The sequence below is a fragment of the Dermacentor silvarum genome, chromosome 2 (assembly GCF_013339745.2).
Source record: "Dermacentor silvarum isolate Dsil-2018 chromosome 2, BIME_Dsil_1.4, whole genome shotgun sequence".
Lineage (NCBI taxonomy): Eukaryota > Metazoa > Arthropoda > Arachnida > Ixodida > Ixodidae > Dermacentor > Dermacentor silvarum.
Window position 1 is genome coordinate 135,660,451 of NC_051155.1, and position 18,738 is coordinate 135,679,188.

Sequence of the window (18,738 nt, forward strand, 5' to 3'; positions counted from 1 at the left end):
GTATAGCTAAATCTATAGTAGAACTCTGTTCTGTGAAAGCCTGACGCCGGTGTTTGCCTTGTGCTTTCCTTGTGTTTAAAGTACTGTTTGGCGCGTGGCCACGATATGCAATCAAATAAACGATCTGCCTAACTGATTATTCTGAATCACGTTGGTTTATTTTGAACCGGTTTTGGTCAATTCTGCACTTGTTTGCCTGTGTTCTTGCGCGTGACCACGACATGACACGCAGACAGCCCGGGCTCCTCGCGTGCTTCGCACTTAAAAACAAGCAAGCACAAGAAACGTCGCGTGACACCGTAATGAACGCGCGTTCAAATCACTCCACGTACCGTCCTTCAAATGACTAGCAGATATTATTCACCATACTCCCTGTACCATTACCTTTCCATTTAATCATAGATAACGAGCAATACTTACTTCTCCGGCGGTCGCAGTAGAAGGCCGCTCCGCTGAACGCCGCCACTAGTAGGTGTGCATACGATGCAAAATAATCTCCATAGCTGGAACTGACAGGCGGTGCTACTGTTGTAAAGTGTTACTAGGGACATAACTGTTACCGCTCAGTCCTTTATTATTATTCGACGCGAACACTCATACGATGCAAAATAATTTAACTGACAGGCGGCGGTGATGTGCCTTAGTGCTATTTATGCTTTCTAAAGCTAAGCGTTATTTCCCTACCTCCCTGGGCGCGTTAGGCGTGCCAGCTGCCTTGCCGCGTAAACTGGGTCGATTCCAGGTTCATTGTAATCAAAGGTGGTGAGCTGGTGGCCCGAACCGTGACACCACTGCGCGGCATGTCCTCGCAAGGGTTTGAATCTGTGGCGTCAAATGTTTACCGATCCTGTAGGGCCGATCGTGACAATGCTACTACGTTACATTCGCTTAGGTGTAGCATGTGGGCCTGACTTGTTTGCCTATATCTCCGGGTTTGGAGTCGGTGTCTCGCCGAGTAGACAGCAGCAGGGGGTCTCTCCCACACAGCTCAGACGCCAAGAGGGTAAGCATGAACAGCTGGTACATGTAGCGCGGGGAAGTCACTTGCGTAGTGGCGCTTGCTTATACACGTGCAGTCACGTTCAATATGAGCTGCAACACGGTGCGCGAATGCGAAAGAGCCCTAACACGTGCGCGGCGGCGCCGATCGACATGGGATTTAAACGGTTTTTTTTTCTTTTTTTTCTTTTTAATGTCCGCGCCACTTGGAGTTCCTTTGGCCACGTACACCGTGTTGCCGTTCATATTGAACGCGACTGTTCGTCACGAATGGCGTTCTTGTAGTTCAGTCCGACCCTGGAGGACATTTACCAACGTCTCGATTGGCAGGTATGTTTTTTGAAGGGATTTGGACGCGTGAAAGGTCGCGAGCGTTACGTTTTCTATACTTCTCAGTACACACACTGCTACTTGCAATTCTACCTGCACCGCGAGCCCAACAACATCTCGGTATTGTAAATGTGATGGAAGCCCTCCAGAAACGACGCGTCCACAGATTCGCACAGTGCATGGGATCTGCATGATTGTTTATTATTTTTTGCGATGATTTTACTGCACCTCGTTCCTCGAGGCCCTCTTGCGACCGTAAAACGAGTTCCAGGTGGACAAGATGGTGAACAATTGTTTTAGTGTACGGACGGCAGTCCTTTTAGCGCCAAAGCCGATAGTTCTCACAGTCGAAAGCAAAAGTCACAATAAAAACCGTAGCAATAATAAAATGAAATTATTCGTTGCTTAAGCCGCGTACAGGCTCGAGAATTGGGCAGTTTACATCAGTATTGGTCCCACCATCAAATGCTCGCTGCTCCGTTTAGTTCCATGTTGCATCTTTAAACAAAGCTTTTTACACTTTTGGTATCCCCATTTTTACTCCTGACGGTTCAACAAATACACACGTTGTGCCCCATGTATCACCATGGGGCACAAAAGAACCGCCCTACGTTTTCTAAGCTGCGGGCATTTCGTTCTGTCCTTTCTTTCTGTACGTGTATTTCTGTGGTTCCTCGTTTCGTTCTCGGAGTTGTGAGCGACACATTTCTTCAGTGTGCGATTGCCCGTCGGCAAGAAGGGTGACCGACGGCGGCCGGACCCGTGCAGACCGGAATGTCTAGCTGGAGATGTCCGGGAGACGTTTAGTTCGTCGGGCGGCCTGCTCGCATGCTGCCGAGGTTCAGCGTACGGCAGCGGCCGCCCGCGCCCCGTGATTATACGGCCTCCCGCGCACTTTCTCCGCTCACGCAACCGACCGGGGGGACAATGGACAAGCGCCACGCTTGTCTGCCCCGGACAAAGTCAACCGAGCCCCGGAGACAGAGAGCGGGGCGCGACGCGGGGAGGTTAAGCGCCTCTCGTTCGGAGCCTATACGTCTTTGAAGCGCGTTCCGGCGTAGCCACGCTGCTTGCGCGCTCGCGCGAGCAGGTTCGCGCTGATAGAGAGAGAGGCGAAAGAGCAGTGCGCTTGCTTTTTTGCTCTCGCGAGGTGGCAGCCTTACTGAAAGGACGTTTCGGATGGCTGCGTGCCACCGGTCTCCTTCGTCTGGTTGCGCGCCGTGGGGTAGGAGCACTGCGCTAGCTGCGTTCACGGTTGACGGAAGAATGCGCCCGCCGCGACCCTGTTGTTGACGCGTTATCTTCGGGTTCACGCCACTTTGAGCTGTCGATTCCTGCATTTTCGTTCTTCTATATTTTTTTCGGTCGCGTTGCTCTACTACAGGGAGTGTTCTTTCTTGGAAGCTTTGTTGTTTTCGCGTGTTATATCCCCACATTCTTTTTGGCGGGCACCGAAACGAGGAGCTCTCGCGAAAGCGAGAAAAAGTGAAAGGAATCGAAGAGCAAAGTTCACTGGAATGCCGTGAAAGCACGATTATTCTTTTTTTCTCTTATCTTTTTTTTTATATGAATCGCCCTGGCGTTGTTGCATTTGGTGTATCCGTGCCCACTTAATTCTTGTCCTGCTATTCTTTCTTTCTTTCTTTCTTTCTTTCTCATTTAATTTACCCTCTTTTATCGATTTTAGTGCCTGATATGCCGTAGCCTGAACAACGATCATCTTGTGTGCCACTGTGGTTAATGTTCGCGGTATTATCTTACGAGGCTGGACACGTATGCATGCTGCAGTTTCGTGACACAACGCCTGAGTTCGCAATTAGTGTGTTGTGAAAAAACAAAAACATTGTGAGCGCTGGCAACGGGTGGCAAACATGAAATTCCGTTTCAGTGAACTATCAAGACCTAGTTCCAACAGCACCCGTACTGAACTTGACGTGAGAGAGTGGAGCGTTTATCGCATGACATTTGCGCAAACGAGAACGATGAAGTAGAGTGTTGCTGCTCATAACATACTCATGTGAATACATATTAACTGGTAACAACAATACGAATTAGTCGGACTGGTTTACGACCAAATTTTTTGTTGTAGAAACGAACTATAGGGCATTATTCACCGCGCGTGCGTGCGTGTTGTTTCCTAGTTTTCTTTTCGTGTCCTTGTTTTTAAGATTTGGCCTAACGTAGTGAAGTTGTCCATCCTCAATTTCGAATCCGCGTCCTTGAATAGAAGATAGCCTCGCATAGCGCTCGTTGCCATTAACAACGCCGCCCTCGCGTGTTGATCGTTTCTGTGCCGTTGTCTGGACACCTTGTGCTAAGCAGCACATTATTAATCATCGACGCCGCGAAAGGGGAATTGAGCGATCGACATACAGGGCGTGCGTAGTCTCTGCACTTCGCCTTTAGTACTATGATAGACTATCGCGATCAGTATGAGCTACAACGCGCCAGTGCTTTTCCATGCGCTTTCGCGTTGTAGCTTATACTGAGCGCCATACTATACGCTGCACGAACTCGGATGAACGTGCACAGTTCCCGTAGAACTCGCACTGGTTTGCCCTTTTAATGTGTACAGTTAATACAAGGAAATGTATATAAAGCAAGAATCACTCCGGTGCGTCGTAGGGTAACCGCATCCTACACATTCCCCTAATAATAAAGAAAGAAATGAAGAAGTTAGACTGAATTCTATTGCTTTCCTTGCGCGGTAGCGGGCCCATTTGAGTCGGTCAGAGCGATAATTCCAGCGTTCTGCTGGAATCTTTGATGAGCGAAAAGCATCTAGCAGGTGCTTAACGCGTGCAGTGCGAAGCGACAAGACCGTTCGTAATCCTCAACTGAGCTCACGTCGCTGCGCGGGGGGGTTGACAGTTTGCCAATACCATGCACCTAAACAGCACTAATTTCGATTTCTTCACGGGAAATTGTCAAAAAATGCGCTTTTTGCGAGTGTGCAGACGATTGCGCGTCTTACATCTTAGTTGCAGTACTCAAATACGTAAGGAAAGAAAAGGGGTTAAACAAAAGGGGGGGGGGGGTTAAGTCGGCCTCAGGGGGGGGGGGGGGGTTAGGTACAACCCCCGAATCCCCCCCCCCCCCCCCCCCCCCCGTCGTTGCGCCACTGCGGTGCAGTGTTATTGTGACGTTATTATAGTCATAACGTATGCGCATGCTGCAACAAAATAATATATATCTTGAGTTCACGCGCCGCGCCCGGAACGAAGGGACTGCAGTGACGAATGACAACTACGCGCGCTTCCACATGGTTTTTGGCACTTGTCGAGCTTCTAAAGACGAAGTGAACCGCAGCCACCGAATCGTCCAAGCTTTCCAGTTCTTTTAAGCGTTCTAGTTGCTCTAATTTTTCTTGTACAGTTTACATTTTTCAATCGTTATACTTGGCATTTACAGTTTCGTTGCCTGTTCTGTGTTTTTTTTTTTTTTTTTTCCCTCGGGAAATGAATGCGTCTAGTCTGGTTAAATTCGACTCACTCAGCGGCTTACTTACCCTTGAATCTCGCTCGGCAGTTTCTCTGCCTGTCACAGAGTTGGGGCATACATTGACAGGAAACGGGTGGCGATATTATATATATATATATATATATATATATATATATATATATATATACCACGAAAGCACCTTGTTCGGGGTTTAGCAATGGTGTATTCCTATACAGGGCTCTTTCTACACCGCTTTTGAACCTAGTACCCGAGAGAAGTCTAAAATAAGAAGACGAAGGGTTTAGCACACGCACTCCGTTTCATGCGCTTGGTGCCAATCCATCATAGCTAGAATGTTGTGGCCTGTATAGGATTTCTCTGAAAACTGACGTCGGGTTCCGATAGCCAAACGAGCAATGAGGCGTGCAGCGCAGCGTATGCTCGGAGCGCAGCCAAGTGTGGAAAAAATACGAAAGGAAATACATTACCTAAGGCCCAGTAAGCGCCTTCGGTTGTGTATAGAGCTTCACTGCGATCCATCACTATACTTCGCTTTCGTTTTCCTAAGTACCGCATTTTTTTCCCCATCGCTTTTCCTTCTCTTTCCGAGTTTGCTCGTGTCCCGACTGCCGGCTTCATCGCTTTTCTTTTTCATTGCCGCAGGCGGGGCTGACCGTCACCATGTCGTCGTCGGCGCAGGCCGTGGACCAGGCGACGCTGGACAGCATCGCCCGGAACCGAAACCGGCTTCTCCGGCTCGCCGACAACATCAAGGTGCGTAAGAAGCCCGGCTCCAAGCGGGGCGCCGTTGACCTGCGGCTGGACCCCGGCTACACCAACATCGAGCACCTCGTGTTCGGCACGTACCGACCGCGAACCTCCATGCCGGCTGCCGGGAACGCCGACGCGCCGTTGCCGCAACCGTCGCAGTCGCAGCCCACGGCGGTGGCGCCGCCGCACTTGCCGCAGGAGCAGGTGTCCGTGCTGCTGTCCACACCTCCGCCCACGCGCTGCGAGTGCAGCGCCCACAGCCCCCGGCGGCGCGTTCCGCCCTTTGGCGAGCAGCAGGGAGCAGCGTCGGATGACGCCTGCCCCGCCGCGGCGGACCACCGAGCCAGCCGCACGGAACGGCCACCGGCGGCCGGTCATGCGTGGCCCGCGCTGGGATCGTCAACCGGAGGCGCCCGACAGGACGCACCAGCCGCTACCGCGGCGTCGAGCGACGCGTCTCACACGCACGGCGACATGTCGCGGGTGCTGCCGCAGCAGCCTGCCGCCGCGGGATGTGTCGACGCCGGCCGTAGAAACAACTCCAAAAGGGTCGCCCGGTCCGGATCGCTGCAGGCGCGAGCAACGTCGTACTGCAGGCAGGAGTTGGAGACCAAGCCGCCGCTGTCCTCGGCCCTGCCGTCGTCGCACCCCCAGGGAAAGGCGGATGAGGCCAAGGTCATCCAGGTCGACCTGCAGGCGGCGTCGAGACCCAAGCTTCGCGAGCCGCCCGTCGTCTACTCGCTGCACCCCACGAGCGGGGACTTTGCCTCGCGCGAACTGAGAGTGGTGAGTACGAGTGGTGTGTCGCAGCCGTCGGCGATACCGAAGCCTAGGACTCGCAAAATGCCGGTCGGTAGCGGCGGCGGCCAGCAGGAAGATGTGCGCTCGCACGTCGTCGTCGACGCCCGCGCGAGGAGAGTGCCGCCGCAGCAGCAGCCGATCGTCATTGCGCCTGCGACCAGGCGCCAGCCGCCGCCGAGGTCTCATTCGATAAATTCGCGAGACGTGAACGTCCAGCCGCCGTCGTCGTCATCGGTGTTCCGAAAAGCGGCCTCGGTGTCGGAGAAGATGCCCGTCAAACCTGTCACGATCCCCGTGATTCGCAACTCGTCCATTCATCGGTGGTCGACAGGTCCGAAGGCTTCGCAAATGACTCTACCCAGGACTCGGCCCAAGGCATCCGAAGAGCGCGCGAAGCCAACCAAGAATGGCGTCAAGTTCGCGGAGCCGCTGCAGGAGTGCAGAAACACGGTCTCCTCTCCAGTTCGCGTATCCACCGTGCTGCTCAACGGAACGAAGGGTTGTGACGGCAGAGTTACTTCTGGAGCCAATGGACCTGCCCGTGATTCCACCGTAAGTGCCGTTACCGTGGAGCCGCCGCCTCCGTGCTTCAGGCCACCGACGCTACCGCCCAAAAGTTCTCAGGAACCCGTGCCCGAAATCGTGCCAAAACCGAGACAACCGGTGGTCTCCCGTCGGCAGGTTCCCCCTCCGCCGTGCCAGAACACCAATCTTAACGTCGAACGAGCTACGCTTCTCAACGGTTCGACCTCTGCCAAGTTGCCTTCCACTGCCTGCACGTTCTCCCCGAAGCCCGTGCCACGAAAGGACGTGAGACCGGCGGACGTGCTCCCGCTCTCTCCTTGGCGAGGCGTGCAAACGAAGCCTCCGCCGACCAGCGACCCCGTCGTGGACGCCTTGTTGTTGGCCAACACGTGCATCTCGCCTCCCGGCATGTTCAAGGACCGCGACATCACCGACCAGTCCGGTTGCAAAGCGCCGCCGCAGCTGACGGAATCGACGCTGTCCCGCTGGGTTGGCAACACTAGCCGCGAGTCCGCGAGGCTTCTCAACGAACTCGCTATGTTCGCGGAGTCCAAGCTGCCGAGTCGGCTGACGAACGAACCGCAGTCGAGGAGTGGGCTGGCGATCGGCGCTGCCGAGACGTGGTTCGACAGCCTGCGCAAGGACACGTGCGAGGAGCCCGTGGCAGCTTCGCTCCAGTCGCCGGTGCGGGAGGTTCGCGACAGCACCTCGCACCTGCTGCCTTTGGCGTGTGGCGTCGCTGCGAGAACCGCGTCGTCGCAGAGTAACGCCTGTCCCGGCAGCCCGTCGGTTGGCAGGGCCTCCAACGGCAAAGTGATGGTCACCATGCGGTCGCATTCCATGGAGGACGCGGCTGAAGATGTTGCGGACGATGTTCGCGCCTCGCCGCGGGTCCGAAAATCAAACTCCGCCGCCGGACTCGCTAGGGAGTCGACGCCCAATGGCTCTCCCGCAACGTACCGTTCACCGAGGCTGATGAACGGCGCATGTTCTTCTCCAGCCCACGCGCCGTTGTACGTTCACCAGGGCTCACCTCATCTGCAACGCCACCAGCAGCAACAGCAGCCGCTTCAACCTCAACCCGCGGGTTTCTCGCCGACGCGGTCGCCGTATCGCAGAAAGAGCACCGGTCAGCAGCCGGTCGCAATATCGTCCAAGGTGTGGATGTCGGACATTGAGGAGCGGGACGAGAACTCTTCCTCCAGCGCTGCGAGCAGGCTCCCCGCTGAGCAATTTGAGGACCTGGACTGCACGTTGATGCAGTCGTCCCAGTCCTCCTCCTCCTCGTCGACATCGTCCAGCAGCACCATCTCCGAGAGCAACGGAGTGAGTGTCGTCGTGCGCGTGACCAGCTGGGACCAGAGGTCGTCGTCCGCGCCCTCGCTGCCCACGGTAGGGCCTCAGTCGCCCACCAGGTCGTCCTCGCTTTCGGCCGAAAGTCGCGTCTACGCGGTGAACGGTAGCGTCACGAACGGTTATCTCTGGATGCCCAAGTCATTATCCGAGTGCAATGGTTTACTGGACTGCGACGCACTGCTGCACAATAAGGTGAGTCGGTTTTCTATCGTTATTCCACAATTTACCACTATTTTCATTCCAGCATCCGCCGCTTGCGCTTCACGACGTTTTCTTACGACCGCGGTTTTTCAATACTGTTACTCTCATAAAATACTGTCATTACGTTTTCATTTTCTTTCACACCGTTAGATCAGACACGTACTTACTATTTTTGTGTTAGATTATCGCTAAAATACGACATGAAGATCCACAGGCTAATATTTTATGTACGAGGACCGAGCCGATCACACTAGCCAGTATACTTTGCTACAGAGGTAAAGCAATGTTCCGCCTATGACCTTTATTGCTGATTATCTGCTCTCTTTAGAACTTCACCGTTGCGCTTGCTTGCTGCAGACAAATAATACCGCCCAAGTCTAGTTTCGCGTCTCAATAGTTCAGTTGATTAGAATGTGCACCCGCCCAGAAACGTCTTCGGCAAGCGGAAACAGCGAAGGACATTTGCAAGTCTATTCAACGTCCCTCCAAAATCAGTTTCAAGTGTGTGTCTCTGTGTAGTGTACCAGACGTGTTGCCGGGTGAGTCACGCAAGCACTGCGTTCTGTTCGGTGATGCTGAAATCACGTGACACCCCGCGTCGCGCTCACTCCGAGGACTGTGGCAGCGTCTCTAACTGTGATTTCCGGCATTCGTTATTGACTTCAAATTGTACAAGGCACTTTTCAAGACTCGTGTCAGAGCGCATAGAAATTCAGTTAGCTCTGAGCAACGTTTCAACCGCATACCTTTTATTCATACGCCTGCAACGATCGTTTTAAAATACTGCTCATACGCATGCGCTATACAGATATATGCTCGTTATGCTACTATATCTATTACTATGGCTGACTTAGGATTTAATCGTGGCTTTCACGATTCACTCACGATTAACCTGCGAACTGTGTGAGACTTGGACTGCAGAAGGCTTACTCGTTTTTCTTTGTAGTTTCTTCGCAAAACATGTTTTTGGTTCACACACCAACGACATTTCGATGAACCTGAAGAGGACAGGACAAAACAGATATGCTCCGAAGCTCCCCTGAAGGGATATCGCTGTAATTTCTCAAATATTTGGATGCCTAAGCACGCAGCATGCAATGAAGGGGATGAACGCTGTACTCTGTTCTATGTGTCTATGAAATGCAGTGCTTAACTCCAGGACGTATTCGTAAGTCTCGATGTGCTTCAGCTTTCTTCACAATTTTCGCAGTCAGAAAAAGAAAATGGCGAGGTTTGCATAGCGCTTTCCTCATGTGGCCCCCAGCGTTTCTGTCATCGGCTTTTGTGAAAAACCCAATGAAATCTACGTCAAGAAATGACATTCACTGGGTGGGCCGATAAATTTGGTAGATCTCGGCATTATATTTGATAACAATTCGATATGCGGAAAGCGAATAATAGGTTTTGGTGTTTGCCAGTACGGAAGAGTTATATATCGTAAGGCGTCGTTCAAATTGCGCCTCCACCTCTGTCGCCAAATACGTTCGATCCTGCGCCTCATGCCAACACAGAAAACGCTCGACATCCCTTCCAGCCGGTCCTCTGCAGCCTCTACCATGCCCGTCCACCCCGTAGATTTGAATCGCTTCAGAAGTATTTTTCCTAAAACTAAGTTTCAGCTTAAAGTTGATGTACCTGCCTTAACACTCTCGTACCATTGGGTGCAGGAATAGAAACCGATTATAAATGCAGCCGGGTGGGAGCCGTCTTTGTTTCCGTCGCGTTTAGACGCGAAACTGCGAAGTTCTCGATTCAAGGAAAAACTTACAAAACAAAGCTCCCAGATATTCGTCTCTTAAACCCATGTCGCGGAATGATCACTGTAATCGCTTTGAAATAATGTTGGTTAGTGCCGGGTTTGTTGTCTATTGACAAAGTCCGTTGAAGTCATGAAAAGTTATGGGTAGCGAAGTGCGCCTGCGGGAACGAAAGCAGCTTCGCCGCATCGATATGGCGCTTGCAGAGAAATCCGCTTTACAGACCAATGCGGCAGCGACGGGAAATGAACTGGCGGTTATCCGCTTCCTCCGGCTTATATAGCGTGCACCGGATCGTGATTTTCAATATGTATGACAAGCTTAAGATTTAACAGTTGGTAATGTTTTGTTTATAAGGGCTTAATACGGGAAATTTAACGATTGTTCTGAAGCCGTGCTCTCTGCCTGTACTTTAAACAATGTCATCATCACAGCTTATTCTTTATTTCTTGAAGAGTTCCGTTGTCTCTCGGTTTTATATTGTCTTCGTTTTGTTTCTGGCCAATTAATTGAGCGGCTATGTTAACTCAGCCAATTCTGTGCATATAGTTCCTGTGAAATATCCATGAAAGTCGTAATATAACTGAGAACTCTACGTAACCAGAAACACTTGCGCTATGTTTTGTATTATCATCGTATTTTCTTTCTTTCAGTTGCGTTTAAATCAACTAATGGATGACCTTACGTTTGCGACCCAATGGCTGATGGTTGAAGCCGGGTTGATTTGTAAGGTGGCTTGACAAGCACCGGAACCAAAGTGTTGTTTTCCGAGCTGAGATTATTTATGTAGGTCAATTTATAGGCCGGAAAGTCAAGAATAATACGTGAGAAGGACGTCAGATGCACCTGATTCGGCAGGTTTTAACAGGAATTGAGTGAGGTGCTCGTATTGATGTCTGTCTTTACATGATTAATTAAAAGCGTGGCGAATTTGGCTGTTTATTAGAGTGGGAAATTTCTAGCAACATTGGTGCAAATCGTGACAGTCTTTATGTCAAAGTAAAGATGTGTTAGTTAAGAGGAAATAGAGGTAAGAGACGAATGGCAGGGAGGTTATGTTAACTGAAAGATGTATTAATGAATACTAAGCGATTGTTAGAATTTCAACAGTAACACGCACACACAAACACGCGTATGTATATATATATATATATATATATATATATATATATATATATATATATATATATTCACTGAATAACTCAATAGTCTTTCCGTGTTTATGGCTTTTTCCTTTTTTCCTTTTTTTTTTTTTAGCTATCTAGGAACATATGTATAGTTTAGTGTATTGGAAGGCTCTGTGCGTACTGCTACCTTGCTGTATTTTCTTCTGTGTGCTTATCGGTGTGACGGCTGCAGTATTCCTTTCCAAAAAGAAATCAACACGAAATACTAAGTTGTCCAAGGTCTGCCATGCTCGTTCACTATGTCACGGTAGAATTAGTTTGATATCGGCGAAAGACACCGAGCTGACATCAAATGAGGACAACGAAGCAACACCTCGCCTTCGGTGCGGATTGGCCATATTGCCTGTTAGGATTACGTTTCGCTGCTTTCACCTTGTAAAAATTATTGTATATCCTTCCTTCCTCGTTACAATAGTACGTACTGAACGTAGGAATAGGAAGTGCACATTCGAGTGCTGGCAGCTTACCGGAAACATTCAGTAAAGATAATGAATCAAACCGTAATCAATGCGAACCTATTCCGGCGAGCGTTAGCGAACCAGTTGAAAACATATTGTCGACGGTTCGTAAGACAGCACATTCTGGTACTTATGGTAGTCTCGAACGCGCTAAAATGCGAAATATTTCCATGTTGATGTTATTGAGACATATTGCTATTATCTGCTATACCAGACAGAAGGCTTCTCTCTCTCTCTCTTCTTCTTCTTCTTCTTCTCTGTAACCATCACGCTGAACTTCTGTTCATTTGATTTGGGGAGGACACATGGTAATTGCGCAAAATTTGCGGTGGTGGTTCGTCGAGAACAGCCGCACAGTCCAAAACCGTAAAGAGCTTCGAACCTTATACTCCGCAGGGCGCAAAAAAAAAAAAAGAACATAATGCAACAAAAAGCATCTTGTTTAAGGATTCGTGATCCATATTTGTGCATTTGAATGTTAAACATTATGCTTACGTACTACCGCGCTCAGTATGAGCTACAACGCGTTAAAGTGTTCTCGTGTTGTAGGTAATACTGAGCGCGATAGTACGTAATTTTCGGGAGTGCAACAGCCTTAGCATCAAGTGTTTCCATGTGTTTGACAAACAAGCGAGCTTAATTTCAGCTTAGAGACGCTATGAAGCCCCCTCCAACACGTTTTGTCAACTATGGTGCTGTTTGTCGATATGTTGTGGGTTAGGAACGTTCATGTGTGGCACAACTATTAGACGAAGAAAAAGAAAAAAAAAAGAATAGTTGCAAATGTCTTCGTCGTGATTATCTCGCTGCACACGTGCGTGATTTAACAGCTTGAAGGAGCAAAGTCTCTTATTGCCGTGCGAGTTGTGCTCGATGTGTTTGAAGGCTGTGTCACGAGAGGTCACCACCAGCGCTGTTGTTCCCGTCGGTGTCTCCCTGTAATCTGGTATGCATCGACGCTAGTACCTATGCTAAAGCACGGTCTTCTGGGTTATGCTAAAACTTGCTAACTGCCTTTTATAATTTGGCTCTTTAGTCATTGCAGTGCAGTCTTGCCTTACGACGGTGCAGTGACCGTCTGAATGTCGGTCTGCTTCCATTCGCGATATTCTGGAAAGTGGGGTACGCGCATGTTTAAGTAAATGCTGGAGTAACTTGTTGCATTTCAAGTAACGCAGCTTTTAAAGGCTGTAGTGCAAGTTCAAGTAATGTAGCTTTATATAGTTCGTTGTGTTTATCCATCGTTTTGTTGTATTCTTTCACTTTTTAAAACTTATTATTATTTTTTTATTTTTTTGCTTGGAAGTATCGTAGCTATAATTTCGGCTGGTGGCCCTCCTCTTCCATTGTCTCATAAATGGCCCTTCTTTTCTATTCTTTTAGTTTCGGTTATCATACTCCGATTGCATTTCTGAATTAAATAATATACGGCCCACCGTGCAGTTCTCATAGTTTGAGTCGCGCGCCTCCCTGTAACGATCACCGAGACACCTAAGCCACCTGGTGAGAGCACTGCGAGTTCGCGGAGTTCATGCCACAAATACCCGGTGCGACTTACGGCTCGTGTCACGTAGTGGCCGGCGTGCAGTTCCCTTCTTCCTGCGCGAAACACTCATCCGCACGCCCCGCGAGGTTCGTCACAGCTTTGAAGTAGAGTGTCACCCCATTTCGTAGAGCACGCGGAATAATCGCCGTCTCGTTCCATTCGTGACAGGTGGCTACCGATTAAGCGCATTCCCGTCTGCCGTCGGTTGTTTCTCTGAGACAGTTCCAGATGGCGCCCGCAGGCCACGCTCTGGCCACCATTTCGGCGCTTAGCCCCATCTATCGTCGGCGCCGCTCAACCGCGCCGCGAATGGCCCCGCGGCTGTCGGCGATCGTAGTCGCGTTCGTGGCGCCACCGACGACAACGCCGCCGCGTTGCGCTTCGCCGGACACCGCGCGGAAAGAAAGCGCGCCTGCGTCTCTGCGTCGAGCGAAACAGCTGGAGGACGGCCCTTTCGCTTTATGTGTTCGCCGCTCCCTTCGTGTGCGCTGCGTCGCTGGTCGCGAAGTGCTCCAGAGGCAGTTCTGTCCACGGCAGTGGGCCGTTCGGTAACGGTTCTTGTGTGCCACAGAGTTCGCCTGCCGTCCCGTTGCCTGCCCGATTGATCTATATCTGCCGGGCGATCTGGAGGAGCATGTTGTTACGTCAGCGGAAACCGAAAGTGCGGCAGCGCGACGGAGTTGTGCGGCGACGCTGACTCTTTTCGGAAGCCCCGTTCGGCAAGTGCGTTTGCTGTGTTTGATCACGTATGTAGTACGTGGGCGTCTGTCGTGCCGTGTTCTCCTGCGATTGAGGCAGCGCTGACTGCTGCCTCGGTGTGCCCGCGTGGCATTCTTCCACGATGTGCCCCCGCCAACTCGGTGACGAGGGAAGACGCCGATGTGCGACGACGACGAGTCTACGGGAAAGGGTGACGTCGTCGTACGCTCCCGCGATTGATGGGATTGTAGGGAGCTAGCCAGCTGGTGCGTCTGCCGGAAGACTGCTGCGGGCTGATCACCCGTTGAGATGGAGGTGAGTTTTTCCCTGCCTGCTTGGACCTCACCGGCGCGGTATAGCCGGGGTTCACTCTCTGGTGAACTCCTGGAGCCGTATTCTCGACGGATCACTTTGGGGGATCCGTCGTGTTTCAGGGCATTTTCAGGGCTCGTTGATTGGCTAAGCCATCATTTACAGGATGCCTTCCGCTCCAATGAGGCGTCGTGGCGGGCATTACGTCGCACGAAATTGAAAGTATGAATCGACCGGTAATTCGGGCCCTGGTATAACACTCTCAAAGGGCGCTGGGTCGTGATCAATCACGGTCCCGAAATGTAATGATCGACGAAAAGGATCCTTATAACGGACATTGTTTTTTGTTACTAATCGCTCGTATTAAAGCGCAATACTGTGGCGGCTCTTATATAGGTGACTACATGGAGCAGCCGTGTAGTGATATTTGTGTCACCTGCGCACTACAGAACTGACGTATCTCTTAATAAGGGAAAAATGTTCGCTTTTATTTTCTTTCCCTTTCTTTAATTCCTAAATTAGTCATCCTGGCATTCGTCCGGCTCGTCAATTTCTTCCACGTAATAATCAAGAATCAACGGCACAACTCAGAGCTTTTACATCTTGGTTCCTTTACGAACTGGTTTTTGTTCGTAAAAGCCATTTGCCGTTGTTCTCCCTGGTATTTCAAACACGACATCTTGTCTCGCGCACGGCGACAGACCGGAAGCGCACCTTCTTCTTCGTTACAGCTGTTGCGATTTGCTGGTGGTACCCATCCTTATACGAACGCTCCCTGCTTACGAACGGCTCTGCATATTCTTGGCCCAGATACGCAGAGTGTTTCTTACGGAAGAGATTCGTTAGTGGCCAGCCACTCAGAGCGCTGGTAGCCTAGATAGCCAAGGAGGGCAGAAGCCGCGGCTCTCGCTAGTCACGAGCAATATAGTCACCACGCATTTGCCAGATGACGTTACGGCACTTTCTGCTTTCTATAAGTGCTGCGGACGCCAGCTGCGTAGACTGAGCAGCATATAGGCGCACACCCCTTTTATGGCGTGCTTGAACTCGATAAACGAAGCCTTGCCCGATCCACGGCAGCGTTATACCGCATATTTCACGGGCCTTAATTCGCCACCATGCCCTGTAGTAACGCACAGAATGCGCGGTTGTGCGCACTTTACCTTTCCAGAACTTGCAGAAAACTTAAGCCTCGAGATAAACGGCTGTCAGTTACGCTAGGCAAGTTTCACGAATCTATACTGGCGGCCCATTTAACTCTAACGGGCCGCCCAAGGCGAGCGTAATTTATATTGCATACGGCATCCCCCTCGTATAGCGCCTTTATTATGGCGCGTCCGCGGTGTGTTTATAAGCGTCGTGAGGCAGTTTTTTTTTTTTTTTTTTTTTCGAAGAGGAATTTGTTGGAAGCACTTTCGTGGAAACGTCTGCGGTGAAATGCGAAAGGAGACGGCGCGATGCGGGCGCTAAGTGCGTGGTGCCAGTGTGTGGTGGCGAATATTTAATGGCTAGCTGTGGCCGCGTCGTGAATAATTTCGAGGCCCCGCCGGCTTGGCTGCCGAGAGGCGCGCCCGGCCGTCTCCGGACGAAAAATGCGTCAGCCGAAGCTTCGAGCCTCCTCAAGTGTGCCCCCCCTCCCCTCCTTGAGCCGCAGCTGCTATGGCCTTATAATCTAGGAGTGAGTTTCCGGAGTAACGGAGTAACGGAGTAGCATGATTTGTCTCGTCAATATCCTCCCGAGACCCGAACACGACTATGCAACGCAATTGTTCTTTAGGGTGGCTTCAATTGTCCACTGTTATGAACTCGAAAAACAATTCTAAAATATTTTACATACCACGGTTAGATGCCAAAAGCTGCGTCTCCGTGTATGTTGAAAAAAAAAAAAGTAACTATCTCCATCCCCTCGTCCTGTTTGCTACGTTAAAAACTGCATTTCATTGCTTAAACGCAGAGATGAAGGTGGAACTGCGACGTAATGTTTCCGTGTTGCTGCCGCGTCTGTTCCTTTCACGCGATCTCAGCGCTTTCGAAACACCTCAAGGTTACTCTCGGTCGTCTGGAGCGACACAGCGGTCTGGATCAATTTGGTGTCACATTTCTCGAAAGCGGATGACAAGGAATATGAGTAAACAACTTCTTTCCAGTTACACACGAACCGTACTTCATACCCAGAATGAATATTTTGCGTAATCACTCCAGAGTGAAATTTAAAAAAAACAAATTAAAAAAAGAGTTGAAGGCAATGGGCAAGGGGTCTTAGGAGGATATGGACACTTTGGTTCCTGACCGATATTTTTCATAAAGCGAGTTGTCCATAATGATGAGTCGTGATGGAAAGCTAAGGACATTTATCGAGGAATAGGTATACGGGAAAAAAGCCCTGTAGAGTTCGTTTCTGTGCCTTTCACTGCGGACTGGTATTGAAATTTGAGAAAACGTGACTCGGGAAGTGCATGAGCTAGTAAAGTGACTGTGCGCTTTGAATCGTCCCTTGCTCAGTGAGGGCTTCGACAGCAGACGGGCGCGTTAATGAAATTCCAAATGACGGAGATTTAATTCACCCAAAGTGAGTCTTAACAGGGCAAGTGCAGACATGGAGAGTTACAGCTTATATTTACGAAGTAAGCTCGTAAGAGCCAACTTCTTGTATATACATGGATCCGTGGCATGATTCTACGGATCCAAATGTGCTCCTCGTGTATTTCTTGCATTCGCCTCACCTCGGCAAATAAAATTCAACGCCGGAGGCATATAGGCGTTCATTTACGACTATAGTGGTATAACGTGAATGTTTTTGGGCTACAACCGCAGATGTATTTGAAGCACAGAAATCGGAGAGAAAAAAAAAACACAATTTCTTCGCAGTAAACGCAGTCGCCCTTGAGTCGAAAGGCGTAAATGATAGTTCCCCCGTAAAACCCCCACATTGTTCTACGAAATTTCAAACTGAGTGGTGAATACGCAACAAAATTTAAATATTTTTTGCGGCTTACTTGCCCCGAAAGCTTTCGCAGCTGGCTTTGGTGTGGTTAGTAGATGAAATTTGAAGGTAGTATATTTATATAATATATATAGCCAGCCGAAACCTCAGAAGTACATATACATGTATATATACTGTTCAATAACAACGTACGTCGCACTCTTTCCTTTCAAGTTTATATATATATATATATATATATATATATATATATATATATATATATATAGTTAGCTTTTCCACTCATTGGCGGTGAAAGCCAACTAAGCAGCCGATATGGCGGCTTTCTTTTTTCCGCACCCGCTCACATCATTGGAACATTACGTAGATTGGATTAAAACTGAATAAGCACGTGGATTGCTTCAGAGTACTGTGCAAAAAGCATGCGCATTATTTACGTTCTCTGTGCAGGCTGCATGCGCGGGACTTTCATGGTATCGGAGAATATATGGCGTGCACACCTTCGTAAATATGTTGGCTTGTATTTATACATACAAACATATTACGTACAAATGTGTCGGTATGTACAAACACAAAAATATGTATGCAGCTGCAATAAATGACGTTCCGTGAAGGCATTTTACGTACGCTCATGATCATTGGTTGACGTCAGAAGGCGCTCAGGTATTCAAAACGGTTGAGCCAGTGATCATCAATGCGTACACATATAAGTACCTCGTTTTAGAAGTAAAAAAAAAAAGAAGGAAGCATTCATAGGTGGCTCCTTTTAGAAGTGTAAAATAAAAGGAAGCATTCTTCTTGAGTAGTGGTAGTATTAAACTTTATTAAGGGATTGGGTGGAGAGAGTGGTCTTCACTTGCCGGTGAGCATGCACCTCAGTCCAAAAGTCCAGCAGCAGACACCGCCCGCCACGCCCGCTCCACCAGCCGTAGTTGGTCCTGCAAGCTCAAGCCGGACTGTGCTACGAGTTCGATCGTCAGGTCGCCGCATAGTCTCTACATTGTATTGAAAGTCTTGCTGCGCGAACCCTCTAAATGATTATAGTACAACGGAAGGCATGAAACTGCACAGTATTTAGGTACGGAGCCATGGAATCCCAGGAAACAAAACATGTTCCTCTTTTGAAGCTTCTCCACGTGTGCGACGCTGTATCTTAGCTAATAAATTAGAGATAAAGGAGGTGCATGCATTCTCATTGAGGACGAGATTTGGCGGCCACTCTATGGTGGCATTTTTAATTCCCCGGCTTCGATTATATACATAGCAAGGCCCGCACAAGCCACACAGCCTTCGGCGCGGTATTCTGAACCACTAGTGTATACCTCCTGCTTTCGTACTGCATGCTCTTTATTTGATCTGCATCGCGGCGTTCGAGCACTCTAACGGCTATTGAGTGTGGACGTCCTTGCCAAAA

The 18,738-nt window shown here is 49.7% G+C and overlaps 1 protein-coding gene across 2 annotated transcripts in view; it reads left to right on the top strand.

Annotated features, from left to right (window-relative positions):
• The window catches only part of LOC119441803 (uncharacterized), a 458,799-nt gene that overhangs the window by 293,335 nt on the left and 146,726 nt on the right, over positions 1-18,738 (top strand). For both annotated transcript variants that reach the window (XM_037706422.2, XM_049661634.1), the window contains exon 2: positions 5,434-8,415. In XM_037706422.2, coding sequence (XP_037562350.2) covers positions 5,452-8,415 — 2,964 coding nt within the window. In that variant the 5' untranslated portion in view covers positions 5,434-5,451. The remainder of the gene's footprint in view (positions 1-5,433; positions 8,416-18,738) is intronic.